Source organism: Falco naumanni, chromosome 3 (genome assembly GCF_017639655.2).
Source record: "Falco naumanni isolate bFalNau1 chromosome 3, bFalNau1.pat, whole genome shotgun sequence".
Lineage (NCBI taxonomy): Eukaryota > Metazoa > Chordata > Aves > Falconiformes > Falconidae > Falco > Falco naumanni.
The window spans coordinates 99,288,186-99,301,275 of NC_054056.1; the positions used below are offsets into that span (position 1 = coordinate 99,288,186).

General features: G+C 35.5%; 1 protein-coding gene across 2 annotated transcripts in view; it reads right to left on the reverse strand.

Moving 5' to 3' along the window:
* CSMD3 (CUB and Sushi multiple domains 3) overlaps positions 1 to 13,090 on the reverse strand; it is a 726,030-nt gene that overhangs the window by 389,333 nt on the left and 323,607 nt on the right. For both annotated transcript variants that reach the window (XM_040588420.1, XM_040588419.1), the window contains one exon: positions 8,099 to 8,220. In XM_040588420.1, the coding sequence (XP_040444354.1) occupies positions 8,099 to 8,220 (122 nt within the window). The remainder of the gene's footprint in view (positions 1 to 8,098; positions 8,221 to 13,090) is intronic.

The window sequence follows — 13,090 nt, forward strand, 5'->3', positions numbered from 1 at the left end:
AAGCACCATAATTTGAGAGCACAACTATAATGAAGAATTACCATATGATTTCACTCCACCTCTCAAACAGGTAATTTGCAGATCTATAGTCTACAAATCTACATATGTATTTTATTTGTTGGGGTTTTTTTCTACAGTATGCATATTAATAGCACATAACAGCTTTCTTTCCCTCACTGTCTGGAATTTTATCATGTGTATCATTCATTCTGTGTTTTAAAATTAACAAAGATTTTCTGGAAAAGGTCAAGGAACAGCTGCAGAATTTCTGTCACTGCAAGCAGCAGTAGCTATTTGAGTTATGGAAACAATAAAACACACAAAATGAGGTTTTGTCATTCAGACAACACAATACAGATAATCTTGCAATTTTTAAAACAATATGAAAATGCTTTCATGATCATAATTGTTTAAGTTCAGGAAATGACACTCATTATTTTAGAACATCAAATTGTGATGGTTTCCAGCTTTTCTAAAAAATGCTGTATCAATCCACCCAGTGTTTACTTTGGTAAGATGGGACTTTGTAGGTATTTCGTGCAGGGAAATTTAAAGACATTTTTTGTATTAACAAAATTATAATGGTTTGTGTTGAAGCAGATTTCATAGATAATGCTTTTCTGTTTTTTTCTGTCTTGTTGATATTAACTGAATTGGCCTTCCAGTGTTAAAGAAAAAAAGTTTCTTCCTCTTGCTTAAATATGTATCTATATCTCCATATATATAAATCTCTGTTTTGGTTAAGCCCATCAGAAATCATTAACTTCCTCTACCTATGGTATTCCTACACAAATCTGTAAGTAAAATAAGTCCTCTGCTATGGGCTTCTCTTTTCCACTTCAGAGGCTGCAAACTGCTGTCTCCCTTTAAGAAGAGCTGTCAGTCTATGAATAAACCAACTCTATGTTACTAGTTGCATGAACAATAGATCATAACAGGAGCCGAGAAAAAGACTGATCTGGCACAAGATGCAAGTAACTAAAATTCCGCCTGCAGCCTGCTTTCTGTGCACACAGTTCATATCTGAGCTAGAATAAACCAAATGTGATACCATAAACAGTTATAAACAGTATGTCCAGCTGTTTATTGGTAAGAAATGTTGTTCAAGCATCTGATCTGATATAGAAACAATGAAAGGAAAACAAGTTTTAATTTTTTAGAAGAAAAGCAGTAGAAAAAATGCACTGCGGCTGCAGTGGGGAAGGGAATTCTGCCAAAAAAACCACAAAGATCTTTGATTATATTCAAAATGTAAACATAAAATTACAAGATCCCATTACCTAATGTCAGAATAAATTACCAGCAATTGATAGCATGGTCCAAAATGTAATTGATGAGTTTGTACAACATCCCAAGAGATATTCAAATATCATTTCCCTTACTAGATGTGAGAAATGTAATCAAGTGGAGTTCAAACTGAGAAATCCTTATTCTCATTTATGTGCAGTTGTTCAGGAGTATATTTCATATGGACCCAAGGGGTTAATAATATGAGAATCACAGTTCAGGCCAAAGTGAAGAACTTTAAATTCTGTTGCACTTTTAGAGTACCACAGAGAGGCATGATTTCCTTGAATGTTCTTTCAAGCAGATCTCTGGAACTATAGTTCTGCTATTTTTGGTCAACAAAGCTTTAGTTGATTCCAGAGTAGCCATGGAAAAAAATGTGACAAAATCACTTTTTTGATTTATATTAAAAAAAGAATGGTCAATCTTGAAGTGGGAAAACTGTCCATGAATTTCCTCCATCATACATTGTTGGAGAAGCTTCATATGTGCAGGTACTGATCCTCACAGGGAATTTCAACCACCCCAATATCTCCTAGGAAGGCAATAAAGCAGGGCGCAAGTCATCAAGGACATTTAGGGAGTGTATTGATGACAACTTCCTAACACAGGTGACTGAAAGCTTAGAAGGGAGCATGTTCTGCTGGACCTCCTTACAAACAAGAAAGACCTGGTTGGGAACCTAAAGGTTGGGGCAGCCTGGACTGCAGTGGCCATGGGTCGGTGGAGTTCAGGATCCTGAAAGGAAAGAGGCAAGGCAAAAGGCAGAACACAGCCTTGATGACTTTGCTTAGGTTTCTGTTTTGAAGAATCCCGTGCAGATGTTTCTGGAGACAACAGTCCAGAAACCTGTTTGATTTCAAGGATCATTACCTCCAGGCTCAGTAATGGTTCATCCCAATGAACAGACAAACAAGCAAAGGTAGTAGTAGGCCTGTATGGATGAATTAGTTGCTCCAGACTAAACTCAAACATAAAATGGAAGCATAAGAGAGACGGTATCAGGATCAGGACACCCAGGAGTGTAGAGACACTCCTCTGAGTATGCAGGGATATTTCTAGGAAAGCCAAAGCCCATGTGGGGTAAAGTCTGGCAAAAGACATGAATTAATAAGAAGGACTTCTACAGGTATGTCAGCAGCAGAAGGTTTATGACAGAAAACAGGGGCTGTCCACTGAATGGGGCAGGTTGCATAGTGACAAAGAACGCTGAAAAGATCAATGTACTGAAGTGAAGAAGGTCTGTCTTCATTGATGAGACTAGTGTTTAAGAATCCCAGTCCCCTGAGATTAGAGGGAAAGTCTGGAGTAAGGAAGATTTATTCTTGCTGCATGAGGATTAGGTTAGGGAACATTTAAACAAACTGGATATACACAAGTCCACAGAGCCTAAGGGTTGTATATACGAGTGCTGAGGGAGCTGGCCAGTGTTACTGTGAGGCCACTCTCAATCATCTCTGAAAGGTCATGATGAACAGGAAGTGATTCCTGAGGATTGGAAGAATGAAAACTTCATTCCTATCTTCAAGAAAGGTAAGAAAGAGTATCTGGGGAACTACTGTCAGCCTTACCTTGATTTGTAGGAAGGTGATGGAACAAATCCTCCTGGACAGCATTTCCAAATGTACTAAGGACAGGAAGATGTCTGAACGTAGCAAGCATGGATTTATGAAGGGGAAATCATGCCTAATCAACCTGATAGCCTTATACAATGAGAAGACTGGCTTGGCAGATGACCGGAGAGCAGTGGATGCTGATCTTGAACTTCAGTATGGTTTTCAACAGCCTCTTTCATGACATTCTTACAGAAAAACTGATGGAATATGGGGAGATGAATCTACAGTGAGGTAAGAAACCCAGCTGGAGGCCAGTCACTCTTCTTGTGCCCCAAGGGTCAGTACTGGGTCCAGTCCTGCTCCACATTCTCATTAATGACCTTGATGATAGTACTGAGACGATCCTCAGCAAGTTTTAAGATGATGTAGAACTGTGAGGAGTAGTTGATACACCAGAGGGTTGTGCTGCTATTCAGGGGGACCTTGACAGGCTGATGAAATGGGCTGACAGGAACATCACAAAGTTCTACAAATGGAAATGGAAGTTTCTGCCTCTGGGGAGGAACAACTTCATGCACTGGTACATACTCAGGGCCAACTGGCTGGAAAGGAGCTTTGCAGAAAAGGCAGTGGGGCTCCTCATGAACAGCAAGTTGAACATAAACCCGCAATATACTGTTTAAATTAGGTTAGCTCATGGTTTCCTCTTGGATTTTCCACAACTACAGTAAAATAAATGTCAGTATAGCTTCAGTATTTAGCGGGGGGAGAGTTAAAACATTTGGGAAAAACATTCTTATAAAGTTAACTCTTTCTAAATCGACTGTAAATTTCCTATATGAAAGATGTTCAACTGTTCCGAAATACTTCACATTTAAGCAGAATTTAAGAGTATATGTTTCAATAAGCAGCAGTTGAAAAAGTTCAGAAGACTTTTATTTTAAAAAACAATACAACCATTTTTACTGGGTATGATACCATGCAGGCAATCACACATATTTCACTGTTAAAAAAGTTATGTACAAATTCCCCATATTTCTTTTTCCACTGGATCACTATTCAGAGCTTTGGAACATCATAGATTTATTTCTAATCATAATCTTAATTATTTTCTCTTGAACTGATCAACTCCACAGAACAGGATCCTGATAAAAATAAGCATGCAAAAACCATGGATAAGAACAGTAGAAATATGTGGATCTCACTGGTATCAGATGTGTTGCTGCATCTTCATCAATAAATTTTATTACTGACTGCCATCCATATGACCTTCCTTTCACAACTGTTTTTGTATTTAATTTCTCTACTTTCCAATAGTACACTCACAATGTTCTGTGGCCCTGTTTGAGGGATGTAGTCATGGTTCTACTCCACTGCCAACAATACCTGGGGATTAACAGCACGTCTGGTTAACTGTATGAGGCTAGAGACCAACTGTAAAGCAGTACAAAGCTAAGGAGGTAATTGATTGCCTGAAACAATATTACTTTCATACTGTACTGATATCAAACTTATTTCTGAAACCAGTCATGGAAGAAAATTAGCCAGATTCAATCCTGGAATAGGCATGTAGACATGGGAGGAATGTCCATATACACCAGAGTTAAAGTTCCTTTCAGGGTCTTTCGTTTGATGCTTTCTTCCTCAGAAGATTCTCAATTTCTGAGCTACTTTGTTGCAAATGATGCAACAGAAGCAGCTCTGAAATCAATAAGTCCTGAAATATCAGGATCAATAAGTCCTCATGGTTCTCACGGCTGTGATACAAAATCCTGTAAATATTGCCATGTTATAATGAACATCATGACATCATTTCTTTCACTCATTATAAATAACTCTTAATGGCTGATCTTCATTATACATCAATGATGCTTTTGAGTTCAAGGTAAACATCAAAAGTTATGCCTTGTAGTAGTCATGCAAGGCAAGCATTATTGTGTTCAGGAAAATAAGGTACTGTTAGCAAGAATCAAAATGGAACACATTAAACCACTGATTATGTAAGCAAAAACTTTATACATGCAGATTCCTCAATATATGCCAAAAAGAAATTGATCTAACTTGTAAAATAATCTCATTTTCTTTTAACCTCAACAAGTCTAGGTTCCTATAATCAGTGCTAGACACCTTTTCTGTTTATTCTGAAAACTATAAACATACCTGAATGTTGTTTCAGATAACATTGTAAAACTTTTATCTACCTGCTATTTAAAAAACCCAATACTTATCTGTGAGTCTGAATTTCACTGCAATATCAAATATATTTGTATATTGTATAATTACATTCAACCTATAACATATAAAGAACAGTATTTTTGGTGTAATGCTGAAGCATTTACAAACTTACCTGTAAGAGGATAACTCCTTGCAGTACAATCTGCTCATGATGATTCTAAGGCTTCTCAGAGGCTAGTAAATTCAGTGGTATATCACAGAAATGCAGGAACAGTGTCCAACATTCATGTTTTGAAATAAAATACCTTATTTTAGCATTACTTCTTTGCATTCTTATTACTAACATAACTCTCTGATGTACCATCCACTAACAAGTATTCTTGATTATGGCCTTATATAAAAGTTCATATTTAATTGTCCCTAAGTGACCTGTTCTTAACTCCTGTTTTCACTCTTTTACTCAACACTTTCACAGTATTTAAATAAATGAGGAGACATAAAAATATTAAGTTGTGGTAATTTAAACATCACTATCTGCCAGGTGCTCACCAAGCCTCCCTATCATTCCCCTTCAGAAAAACAGGATGAGAAAATGGGATGAAAAAGCTCTTGGTTTGAGAGGACAGGGAGACCACTCACTAGATACCATCACAGGCAAAACAGACTCTACCTGACTAAGCCTCATTTAATTTACTGCCAATTAAAAATAGAATACAGAAGTGAGAAATAAGAAAAAAAAAAAAAACAAACAAACTCCATCCTACCCAACTTCTTCCCAGACTCAACGATGATTAAGGTATTGGAGCATCTCTCAAGAAGGAAAGGTTGAAAGAGCTGGGTTTGCTTAGCTTAGAGAAGAGAAGGTTCAGGGGGGATCTTAATGTGCATAAACACCTGAAGGGAGGATGTAAAGAAGAGGGAACCAAACTCTACTGATACCCAGTAACAGGACCAGAGGCAATGGGTACAAACTGAAACACAGGAGGTTCTGCCTGAGCATCAGGAAACAGTTTTCCACTGTGAGGGTAATTAAGCTCTAGCACTGGTTGCCCAGAGAGGTTGTGGAGTCACCATCTTTTGAGATATTCCATGACTGTTTCGGCAGCCGTCTCTAGGTGGCCCTACTTGAGCAAGGGAGTTCCACTGGAAGATCTCCAGAGGTCTGTTCCAAGCTTAATCATTCCATAACTCTGAACCACACTGACAAGCAGAGACAAAGAATTTATTCATTCTTAATTTCCTGCACTCAGCTATAAATTCAAAGTTCCTTAAAAGCAGAAACTGGAAATTAGTAAGGAAAATAATATGGAGGAATAATGTTTTTGAACACTCCACCAACAAATTCTTTTGGTCAAAATAAAGTTCTGAGCTTTTGAAGATAACACTGCATCACCATGTTGTGAATTGGCAGGGAGGGAGGAGGAAGGCAGCACTAAGACATGAATACCTCTGTCTGAGTATGATACTTAACACTCTTCAAGTCATTTAATCTTAAACTTGCAGTCACCTGTAATTTGACAGTAGATCCATACCAGTCTGTGAGCTTAAATTTTGCTTCTACTATTGGTAGAATATATAAAAACTTACTAGACTTTTTTTGTTACGTAGACATGTCCATGTTGCATCTAAGAAAGGAAACCATTTTATGCAAAATGTAGCCAAAAAGGTCTTAAATTCATTCTATGCAACAGCTCAGTGGTGGTTTTCAAGCCGTTTGGAGCACTTGTTCAAAGTGTAAGAGCTGCATTGAATTTCCTCAAAAAAAAATTATATTAAATTGCCACATTTGACAGAAATTTCTCTCAGAAATTCTGGATGTGCACAGATTTCATCTTGATCATCAACAGGTTTTGATTGATGAAATAAAAATATGAAGGGCCAGAGAAATGGATCTTAACTATTACTTTTGTACTTTTTACCCATCTGTGGGACAGAGACTGCATCATCTTTGAAGGACTCTTGACACCTTTTTGATGATCTATATATTGAATAAATTGGGTGAGCAGTCCTTGGAACAAGGATAAAACAAACAACCGTCCCTCCCCTGTCAAACACAGCTAGCTTCTTCACTATGAATATTCAAATCACTTGATTAAATATCCTTTTTTCTTCTTCCAAAGTGGAGCATAAGGGTGGCTTCCACACAGGACTTTGTAAGACTAGAGGGAGAAATGCACTAATGTAGTTAAATGGCTTCTGAAATGTAATCATGTTTTAACCGAGTCCTTTGATAAACTCAGGTACAAAAGAGTAGGTTTTCTAGGCCTCTCTGATCAATTAATGAAGTGTGATGCAAGGTAATATAAAACAGAAATTAGGAGGCAGAATATACCCATGTACCAGCAAACACAGATGTTGGTGGACCTTTATAAAGCATTCCTGAGCTGTACTGCTAATTTTAATTTTATTACAGCTGAACAAGTCCATTACACTCAGTTCATATAAAATGATACACCTGGAAATAGAATATAGCCACTGCTGCCAGGTGCCTAGCTCTTGAATTTAAAGACAACTGGTGTCATAACTTAGCTTTATTGCTCTACTGGCATTACCCAAACTCCTAGTACTTTTGGTTTAAAGCGTAGATATAAAGTATATAGGATTTTAATACAGTGGTTCAGACAATGAAATAAATTACACCATTTTAAAACAGTCTTCCATGAAGTGAAAGTGTATTCATGAACTTCAGTGATTTCTCACATAGTCTAAGGCCAAACATGATATAAACAATCGTACACACAAAACAGCTCTACTGATTGTAACACAGTATTAGTGGACCCATGACAGTGCTTCATACCACTGAGTAGTTTCTTCTGGGAATTCATTTAGAGAAACACATAAAGACATGATAGCATCTACTCAGCATACAAAAAGCAAAACACTCTTAGGGGAAAAAAACAGGTTTTAACATCTGTCCACACCCATCCAACATCAGCCATTTCTTAAAAATGTCTGCAATGCACCAAGTACAGAAGCTGGACTGCAGAGATAAATCATATTAGTGACAAATTTAATGGTCTACATGTGCTTTTTAGAATTTTTTTTTTTTTTTTAAAGCAAAGACAGAATTTTAAACTTACCTTATTAGTATTGATAGCTGTGATGACCCACACACACTGAGCATTACTGTCATACTGGAATGGAAAATTGGGTGATGTGAAAGTGCCTCCAGGTCCCTGCAGATTGGATCCACAAGTCTTGACTGCAAAAATAAAGTTCACCTTTTAAGTCACATACAAAATACATGTAGCAGATTCATAAACCAAGCTCTAACTTACATTAGTCAAGACATAAGGATTAAAATACTGTTGACCAAAACTGGAACCATCTTATACAAAAGGCTATTAATGTATAGTTACTCTGACAAAGTAAAATAGACTTTCTTTTATGTCCAAGATTATAGACTTTGATAAAAAAAAAAAAAAAGGTATTTGGCATAGAAAGAGTAAATATATAGTAAGAGAAATTGTATAGATATTATTAAAACATTTCAATTAGTAATTTAGTCATTACCTTCACTAATGTCTTGAAAGACAAGAACACAAAGAACACTTTTATCACTGTAAATTTTTTATGCATATGTATTTGTGTATGGCACGGCAGCATTTTTTCTGCTATAACCACTGTCCAACCCATTGAACAAATGGCTGAAGCACTGAAAACTTTAAAGGAAACTTACAAGTTAGACTTACACAGAATTGTGTTCTCTATTTTTAAAGACGACAAAGGGCATTTATTTACAAATCAAAGTCTGTATGGTTATTTACAGTAGTATATCTTCAATAAAAACAAACTAATATCCTTATATAATATAGGTTGTGTTTCACATCACAAATAACACAAAGGAAATAAACTGTGTCCTTTCTGCTTGTGAATGACATTTGTAAGGCACTAAATTCATAATCTGCTGAAGTCAATAGACATTTTATTGCTGGTTCCTTGATACTCATATTTTGCTGAATGCAATATTAGTTAACTTCCCTGTATGAAGCTGTAGAACTGGCAAGCAGTCTTAGCTACACATGAACCTATTTTTCCCGTGATTGTTATGACACCACAAATAAACTGCAGAAGGTAAATTATTGCTTCTACTGCATTCTGACAGAACATCTTGCCTATATGAATAAAAAAATTCACACTAAGATATGTGAAATTGCCATACAGTTGTATTACACTTTTGCAAAGCATGTTTATTTGATCAGTACCAGAGGAAGATTCAGCTGTTGCTGGATGAAGACTTGTTCCTTTCCTCCCACTAACCTCTAGAAAGAATGTCACTATTTCCATCCACCTACACCACTTTTACCCCTCAGAGAAGCAATACTTTAGTGAATAGTCTGTTCAAAGACACACCAGAAGCCTGAAGACAAGGAGAGTGGAGGGAGATGACAGGAAGGCTCCTCATTTATGCTCAGTAGCTGAAGCACTGAGATCATAATTGTGAGACTAATGCTGAGCACAGCTTTTCATCTATGTTTGGAATAAGAAACTGTATGACTCCTGCAGCTCATCTCTGTGTGGGGGAAGAAAGTCAAGAAGGGAAAACCAATGAGTATTCTACATACAATCTGGTACTCCATCTGAATATGTGAATACATCCTTTGGGGCAAAGCTGGGACATAAAGCACATATGCTGGGGTAAGGTTATGAATAGGTTTTGCTGCCTTTTCTCAAGTTAGCTACATAATGGAGGTCTCAAAGTAAAGCCATGTCATTCTATAGAAGAATGGCCCTAATGAAAGCTAAGGCATTGATTCCTAATTTCTGTTATTCATACTAATATGAAATATTCCTAACAGACATTTGCTTTCAGTACCATAGTCTGAAATCCAGCAGGGGAAAAACAAAAAACAAAAACCAAACAAACAAAAAAACCACACACACACACCAAAAAAACCCCAACCCCCCCACCACAAATTAAATCAATCACTTGGTTTCGTAAAGTCTGGTTAAGAAGGAAAAAAAGGAGTGATTTAAACATGAATGTCCAATAATTAGAAAATACAAATATAAGAAGCTGCAAAGATGAAGCTATTAGCTATATTTATTTGCAGGTTGGGAAAGCTCCTGATACAAAAACATAAAATACTGAAAAGTTATGGGTTAATATTGAATTTCTTTGGGGTTAAAGGGAGAAAAGTGTACACCTTTAGGGTTTTAATGGCTGTATATGACTGATCTTACTGCATTTGTCAGGTGACTGATGAACAAAACACATCTGTGCATTTTGGTGAATATTAGAGTATTTCTGTTCAGTAATAACTGTAGTGCAAGCAACGTTCTACTATAACAATATTCTAATATACTAATACTTTATGTTCAAGCCTAAAATCCACAGTTTGCCAGTAAAATACAACCAAGAAAATTATTACGTGATTTCTTTACCCAGTAATTTATATTTGCCTGTAAACCTCAATACTGTATTCTTCAATACTGTATCCTTCAATATTTCCATTTTTGCTTTTATCCCATTACATGTGGTCTTTATCTCAGTAAACATCACAGGTTTCCTGCTTCTGTCTTTAATTTTGTATGAATCACATGAAGATTTTTTCCTCAATTGCTGCAACCTTGAAGGTGCCGCAAGGTACAGGCAAGTGTAGTATATACTTCTAAAATTAAGATGAATTTTTGTTCAGCTTTTATTGATTATTAGGAAAATCAGAAACAAAGCAAGTGTTCTACATAAAATTTTTGCTTTATTTATTGAAAATTATAAATACTTCCTATATCTTTTATTTTAAAACATTCTTTGACAGCCCTTCCTAATTCAAGTAGTTGCTCGCAAGGCAGCTTACGTAAGTGTGCACTGCCTCTCATGGCTCTGTGCTGATTTTTACCACACTGCAAAGAGTATGTAAAGTAGATAAAAAGAATAAATTGTTTCCAGTGGGTTTCGAGTACTGACTCAGATAATTGACTTACACAGCTCTTCACATGAGTAAGTCTAACATAAGAAGAGTTTACAAATAAGCTGAAAGTTGCAAAACTGTAAATAAAAATATATTAGAATATATAATGGTAAGCTAACATCACATAACACCTTTTCCTGGACTTCTTGAATCTGTCCCTACTTATTTTAAGGATTTGAGAACCCTGCCACACAATCTTGATATTGGCTATTTGTCACCTGCATGGCTGACTGGCTGCCTGTTTCCACAATACAATGTAAAACAGAAGTTCCACAGGCATTCAGGCATTCAGATTCATCTACCATTAATAGATCCTTCTGACACAAGAAGCCTCCTTGATTATAGACATATTTGATGTGTTAGCCTGTCAAAATTCATTGGTTGCTACTTCAAGTCAACATTGTGGCAATACAAGCTAGCTTCCAATCACTGGTGGAATCTAAGCTGCTGTGTTTTGAAGAAATTGAAATATTAAAAGTGTGAATATCAGGAAATTATTTACTAGTATTAGTAGTATTGTTAAGAAACAGATCAGCTCCTCTCCAGCTCACTCTTGTATATTTGGACGTTTCCATCCTGGCTTTGATTATTTATTATTCAGCAAGAATTTGCTTTCTTTTTTGGAACAGATCTAAAGACATGAATTAGATTACTATTCCTATGCAGATAATTCATATGTTTGAGGACTAGTTCTAACTGTGCTTCTCAGTATTTCATACAGTATTTGGAAATACATAAGTGTAGAGACATGGCTGTCTAATAACTTCAAAACCAAACATTAAATTTACACTACTTATTGTCACAGATGCATATTAAACCCACTTAATTACTTTACTTAATAAGAGTCATAACAGTGCAGTGAAATACAAACATGAGACGTCCAAAATTTGATCCTTAATATTTTTCATAAAAAAAGGATTTTACTACAACTCTATAGAAGCAAATTATAATACACTGATATGCATGATCTACCATTTATACTTCTAAGTCACTATGTTTATTTGAAGAAAAAATGTAAATTTTCTTACAGTACCAGATCTGATTTCAGACACATTATAAATACAGGAAAAAGATCATTAGTTCATTTACATGTAACAGACAAAAACAATTAAGATCTCACTGTCCTGTAAGCACTGAATCAGCTCTTGGTGAGAGACAGAAATCAGTAAAATGGTAGAAAGCTTTTGCAATTCCAATACTCCAATCTGCTCTTCAGAAATTATTATGAGTTTTGCTATTAACTTCAGACATTCACATGAATTTAAATTTGAGAGTAGTATGAAGAAAGAAGTAAACATGATCAATATGGCAAATTAATTAAGCAAAGATGATACATACAGAGATGCAACTATGAAGCTTGCACAAAAATGTGTACGATTGCAATTCTGTAGTTGTAACTGCTGAGTATTGGAAAACTAATATGATCAAAGGTGGGAAGGTAGAAATATTCCTTACAGAGTATAATTTCTTTTCTGACACATATTTTGAATAGCTGAAATTTAACATACATACATACATATATATATAATTTAATTAAAATAAATATAGGACCATAGTAGTTAATGGAGCTTTACATATCCATAGGAGACAAAAATCTGATTATCAGTTTAAAAACAAGTATCATTTTTTTTAAATTAAAAAGTCTCTGGTGTCAGTAAAGGTTTTTCATTTGTAAAATATACATCCTTGCATCATGCACTTAAAATATCTTACTTCCTGAGATGTCTAATTCTGTTTCCCTTGTAATTACAAAAGGCTTTTTGAAAGAATATTTTATTGAAAGAAACTTTGAAAGTAACTTATTTTACCAATGCATCCCTGTGCTTTCTAACTGGCAGAGAAAATGTTAAAACCACAAAGGTAGTGCAAGCCTATACTAAGAAATCATGAATGACAATTATGCATATGGAAGAATGTCATATAAGCTATTAAGGAGAATAAAATTTAGTGAAAACAATTAACTATGATGACATATAAAAGTCAATAGAGAGAAAATATTAACAAAGATTATTTTCTTTTTGCAGTCCTTAATACTGAAGATAGTACAACTAGCATTTAAATAAACTGTTTGTTGAATAAATATGTATAAACCTCCATCAAGAAAATGCATCATCAGCACCAAAACTCTGAAAGTATACAAAGCAATGCATTATCTGGAGA